Source organism: Lolium rigidum, chromosome 5, assembly GCF_022539505.1.
Source record: "Lolium rigidum isolate FL_2022 chromosome 5, APGP_CSIRO_Lrig_0.1, whole genome shotgun sequence".
Classification (NCBI taxonomy): domain Eukaryota; kingdom Viridiplantae; phylum Streptophyta; class Magnoliopsida; order Poales; family Poaceae; genus Lolium; species Lolium rigidum.
This window is the reverse complement of record NC_061512.1, coordinates 266055214-266061752: the sequence shown is the minus strand read 5'-3', so window position 1 is coordinate 266061752 and position 6539 is coordinate 266055214. Positions and strand designations below refer to the sequence as shown.

Sequence of the window (6539 nt, the reverse complement as noted above, 5' to 3'; positions counted from 1 at the left end):
TCAGCCAAGTGGGAGATGTAGGAATTTGTGGCTCTCAATATTTTATATGTTCACTACATTGTTATACTTCCGGAGTCAAAATTTCAATATGGAAGTATTCATGGAAATAATAGGGAATAACTGATGTGGAATTATACTTAAGGAAGCCGGTACGGCTATACTGGAACACAATGTATATGAATATGCTGGAATTATACCTGGGAACAGTGTAGAGTGAATGTCAGGTTGTCCATAGGATTGACTCTATGGATTGTTAAATCCTGCGAGTTTGATTTTGAATTCAAACTCGGCACACGACCAACACGAGGTGCGTGTTTAGGACCTAATTGATTAACGGTTGGGCCTGTTAATAATTGTGGTTGATTTAGTCCTATCTGAAAATATATGTAATATCTGAAATTTAGAGTCTATATAAAGGTTATTATCCTCTAGCCTCAATATACATTGTGAGCGGCACAACCAATAAGATAGAGAAATAGCGGCACAACCTAAGTTTCGGCCTTGGCTGGCTTGGTGTGGCGCTGTTGCTGCTCTTCTTTCTCCGTGTCCTTTCTCCCTCGTCCGCTGTAACTAGATTTGTTGGGTGAATTGAGTGATCGAGAGCCAAGTTGTGAACATACATGTATATATTTTTGCGGTGAAATCTCAGGGCTTCTATTATATACTAAAAGCAAAATAAGGATGTCTAATAGAAGCGTCACATTAATCCACATCATCTAAATTATTGTGATAGTTAGATCTAAAATTCACGGCTAGGATTTATTAAAGTAATATTTGTTACGTAACGTATACCATACCAGTTTGACACGTAACATGTCAATTGTAGGTACCTCCACGTTCTTATCTAGATATGTTGTTTGGTTTTTTTTCTTTTTAAACGGACACATGCATGCGTAATTTAGAGTTTTAACCTTGCACGTTACTATCATGTATTTTTTGAACAAAGCTAGCTTAAAAGAACCATCTTTCAAATCGTACTTACCTAGGGCACTACACGCATGGATGCATCAACTGCTTTGGCCAAAACGTGAAAGTTATAAAAAAAATTGAAACATGGTAAATTATTAAATCTTGCTTTATATGAAACTAAAGGAGAGACACCACGTTAGTCCAAATCACCTAAATTATTTTAATTGTTAGATCTAAAACTCATGACTACGATATTCACATAAGGATAGCTACGCGTACATGAGTTGTATATACAATGCTCAAAATACATCAATCTCAGTAAATAAAATTTAAAATCTAAAAATTAATATCCAAAGTTTTAAAATAGTACAAAATATGAGGACACAGTCTGAATAGATTTACTCAACGATACACTTCCGACTACGCGCACATGAACGTCCATATACAAATACTCGAAGTGCATCTAAATTTGCTAATTAAAATTCAAAATCTTTAATTTGATACTTAAATTTTGAAAAATATACAAAATAATAGGACACGGTGTCACGGTCCAAAAATATTTGCGCCAAGCAATACTACCGGCTACGCGTACACGAGCGTGCATATAAAAATACTTGAAGCACATCTATACTGCTAATTAAAATTTCAAATCTAAAAAGGGATATCCAAATTTGGAAAACGGTATAAAATACTAGGACACGATCTGAATATATTCACACCAGGCTACAGTAACGGCGACACATACACAAGCATGTATATACAAATACTCGGAATACATCAATATTGCTAATTAAAATTTAAAATCAAAAATTGATATCCAAGTTTTAGAAACTGTATAAAATACTAGGACACGGTCGGAATATATGTATGCAAGGCTATACCTTCAGCTTCGCGTACATGAGCATGTTAATACAGAGATTCGAAGTACATCAATATTGCTAATTAAAATTCAATATCTTAAAATTGATAGCCAAATTTTGAAGAAAATAACAAGACATGACCCCAATAAATTCACCCACGCTTTACCGTGGTTATGCGTACATGATCGTGTCACTTTGGTGCAATTGTAATATTTATATGCAAGATATCTTTCGTGGTTACAAAATCATATCATATCTTATTGGTATAATATGAATATATATTATTGCAAATAATGGAACATAGAACTAACAAATAGCTAACGAGTGAAGATGTTGCCCTCGCATAATAAGGGTATTTTTCGAAGCACCAGGTTAATCCACATATGCTTAAAAAATATAAACCGATAATATTAATCTCAACGTCTGAGATTAAAAACTAAAAAGTGTTACGTATAATACTGTACGTGTACAAAACTAACTTTGTGACACGTTCGGAGGATAGACACCATCTTTAGAAATAAGAGTCCATAACATTTCCGGCCGATTGGTTTGTGCGAATCGGTTTTGGCCAAATTCTGCTAAAACAGATGACTTGAATCTCACGTACGACACGGTACAACACGGCCAGACCTACCCTGGTACATTATAAAAGAATTCCCATCACACCTAGGGACGTGCCCAGCTGTATATACAAACTTTTTGGTTACTTGCGTTGTTCATACAAGATTTAGAAAGAAAATCACAACTCTAATATCTTTAGTAAAAAAATTCCAACACATTCCAAATCTAAATTTCTAAAATTATTCTAAATGCTATGCACAGAAGTTCACTACTTTGCGAACTCAAATTGCGAGATCCACGACATGGATACAAGAAAAATAAACTTTCTCATGAATCATGTATGGCATCAGCTCCACTCTGTGGAAACAGAAAAAATTCTGAGAAATCTACAAAAAAAGAACTACGAAAATCAATAATCATTTACCACCACACTTCCTATTTTGAGCGACATGGTTTTGGTTTCTCCGGTTCAGTTCTTATTTGTTTTGTCCCCCTATGTACACACGCTTGTATGCATCTTTCAATTATCGTCCTAGATTAGTGGAAAATATTTTGTCTCCACTTTTTACGCTAGGTTTGACCATGCTATTTGCATCGGTTAACATAAAAAAGCTAGCTAGCTTAAATGTGATGGAAAATGTATGGTACGATCTCATTTATACATCAATGAATATATCTATATGAAGTTGGGTGTGACTAAATATAGTTGCAGGAGCCATGCAAATGGACACAGATGTTTCAAATATATATTTTCTAAGATATTTTACCGTATCCAAGAGTTGAGGACTTACTGCCACTATACCCGAATTACCTTAACAGATCAATTTATTTAGGTGAGTCTCGACTGAGACAGAAACATTCTAATTTGACGATCAAACGTTCTACCGTGGAATGGTTTCTAAATTTTCAAAAATCTTAAGATATATATTTGTATGCAGAACGATGCACCAATTGGGACTTGAGTACATGTTCATATTTATAATGTACCATATTTTTTTTAGAATAGTGTCGTGTATTTTAAGCAGGTATAGAAAATACAAAGGAAACTTCACACAAAGCAAAAAAATTCTCATTAGTTAGTTGTCCTACAAATCAGCAAACGAGAAGTTATTTCTATTAATTTCATCGTGAACAAATTACTTTGCTATTCTATTAAAAAATCATTACACATTAAAGATGATACATATATAACATATAGACTTATTTTTAACACAAACACTACAATGATGCCCTCGCATTTGCGAGGGCCACCTTGCTAGTTTATTTAACAACAGCAGCGTTATGAGCATGTAGACTACTAAAGCGCGGGAACCATGTTTAATCAACAATTCATCATCGTTCAAATTCAACGGATCGATGAGAGACGCTGTATAAGTAGTTCGAACACTCCGTCCCTGTCCAGCATGTTGACCCTAACGCACCTCGCGTCTCCTCCGAACCGCTCGCCGCCCTGCGCCAGGACGCCGTGATCGCGCAGGAGCTCCCTGCAGTCCTCCACGCCTTCCTTCTCGCAGCACAGCCACGCGAACGCTGGGCAAGCTGTCACGATTTGCTTGGTGAATCTGCAGTAGCCGGATGTCTCCTCCGGGAGGCTGAAGGCGCCGGTGGACGCCACGGCAGTGCGTAGGGCCCGCCAGCGGTCCGCCATGCGCCGCTGCGCAAAGTCGAACAGGTCGAGCTGCCGCGTTGTGTCGTTGTCGTCGTAGGCGTCGGAGACCAAGGCGAGGATCTTGGCGGCACGGAGCTGCGAGTCCCTGCACACGCCAATGGTGCTCCGGTCGACAAAGTAGACCATCTTCTTCGCCACCTCCCTGTCCTTCACCAGCGCCCACCTGCATCAATAGACCAGACCGCTAATTCGCCATTAATTACCAGATGACCAAGGTGAACGCATTGATATGCAGAGTCGTAAATTACCCGAGTCTCGTGCCGGCGTGTCCAGTGATCTTGGACATGGTGAAGAGCATGATGTCGTGGGCTGCTGTGCCGGTGATGGGCGTGTACTGCGGCCAGTAGTACACGAGGTCGTGGATCACCTTGCCAGGCTCGGAGTCGGAGCTCAGGACGGACTCGCGGATGGCGCCGTCGGGATTGTTTGGTGAGCAAACCAGCTCGATGTGGTTGTCACTGCTCAAGGCGTTGGCATTGGCATTGGCGTCACCGGCCCACCGGTAGAACCCCGACAGCAGGAGGTCTGTCTGTGGCGCATACGCCTGCCTCGGTCCAAGACAATGCATGTTAGACGACACTCGCTCATCGTTTTGTACTGTATATTTAGCTGATAAATCTTACCGAATAGTACGGCGCCGGCGATACGACGCCGATGGGATGGTTGGCGACGGCGCGCGCGGGAGACAGGGCGTACATGGCTGCCTGGGATAGCTGGGTGGCGCCAGTGCCAACCACGAGGTGGTACCCATCGACAACTGCGTTGCCGACGAGGCGATGGAGGCGGCGCACCTCGCTCTCGAATTCCGGCTCCAGGAACCAGCAGAGCCCCTCGGCGTCGGAAAAGTAGCTGAGCCCCTGCCACCCAGGGATCACGACCGCCGTGCACTCCCCGGCCTCCTTCCAGAACTCCTCGTACATGGTCGGGTCGCCGCTGCACCAAGAAAGCACACCACATTAGTTGCCACGCGCAATCACCTACTGTCACGCACCAAGATACGAAGCACACGCACAGCTCCAGGTTGATGACGGCTGGCTCCGGCGGCGTCGTCCTGGGCTGTTGCTGCGACCGCTCGCCGTTGTCGTACCGAGAAACGTCCACCTTGCTGTTGCCGTCCGCCGCTCTCCCGCACTGGTTGGGTACCGCCGCGCGTGCAGTAACGACCGCCTTGTTGCTCCTCCAACTGGACACCATCCTTAGGCTCAGCTGCTGGCTACCGTCGGCGACGCCGACAACCGACCAGGGCCTCTTCGCCGGGACAATGGATGCGATGAGAGGATGCACGTGGCACAACACGCATGTCTGCATCCTTGCCATGTTGGCACTGCCCCGGCCGCCGAAAGCTTTCGGACGACACGAAGACGAAGCGATTATTTCCGCAGAGACGCGCACTTTCAACGAGCCTAGTCCTTGTCGGGTCTTTTGGTTATCTTGTATTGTTCCGCGGTGAGGTTTGCAATCTAGCTTACATGCACATATATATGGCAGGAAAACCTACCTGAGAGTATCTCCAGTCGCGTCCCCCAAACCATCCTCCAAACAGCGGCGATTGAGCGTTTGGGGGACGTGTTTTGTTCGTGCCGCGTTTAGGGGACGTCGCTCCCCAGTCGCATCCCTAAACGCCGCAACCAAACTTTTTTTTGTAGCGTTTTCGAAAACACAACAATTTCTTTAATATAGCATACAAATAAATATGTTTGCGGAGATTTTTTTCAAATTAAAATTCAATAAACAATAAAACAACTAAACAAATGTAATAAATGAGGCTAGATCAATGTGTCGCGGTATTTGCTGATAATCCTTTGATCCTCCACATACGCTCAACGAGATCAGCTTGAAGTTGATTGTGAACATTGCTGTCACGGATCTCTGCGTGCATGGCGAGAAAATCAACAAAATCTGCAGGCAACTCATGATCAATCTCCGCAAGAGGGCCCTGACACTCATAGGGACCAACATGTGACCTGGCATGATTCTTGCGGTCATCCTCGATGATCCTGTTGTGCATGATCACACAAGCCTACATCACCTCCCACATTTGGTCGTGAGAGCAGCTTAGAGCAGGGTACCGGACAATTGCAAATTGAGCTTGAAGCACATCAAATGCCCACTCGACATCCTTCCTGCAAGCTTCCTATCGCGCAGCAAAGTGGCAATTCTTCTGACCTGATGGAGCCGAGATTGTTTTGACAAAAGTGGCCCATTTTGGATATATACCATCGGGTACATAATAGCCTTTGGTATTGTTGTGGGTATACTTTATGGGTATATCAACGACATGGCCTAGATCCGGCAAGCCCGGGTGGCCCATAGACGGTGATGGTGGCATGGGGCCCATCGGGCGGCCCAGTTGCTGTTGATCAAGAAGGATGAAGTCCAGTCCAGGAACTTGGAGCCGGATCCTAACCGACCTACGAAGGAGGCCGGATCCGTGGAAGCCCATAAAGTATCCGGATCCAGTACGGCCATAAGGAAGGCGGATCCTTGACGTACACGGCAAGATATTGTACCGTAGTTAGGCAACTTGTATTCCGGCTAGG

The 6539-nt window shown here is 43.6% G+C and overlaps 1 protein-coding gene across 1 annotated transcript; it reads right to left on the bottom strand.

The window, feature by feature from the left end:
* Nucleotides 1-3675: 3675 nt before the first annotated feature.
* Nucleotides 3676-5316, bottom strand: LOC124657618 (tryptophan aminotransferase-related protein 2-like). The gene is made up of 4 exons (XM_047196141.1): nt 5012-5316; nt 4623-4932; nt 4248-4543; nt 3676-4162 (listed from the first exon to the last, which is right to left on the bottom strand). The coding sequence occupies exons 1-4, from the start codon at nt 5314-5316 to the stop codon at nt 3676-3678; spliced, it is 1398 nt and encodes a 465-aa protein (XP_047052097.1).
* Nucleotides 5317-6539: the final 1223 nt, after the last annotated feature.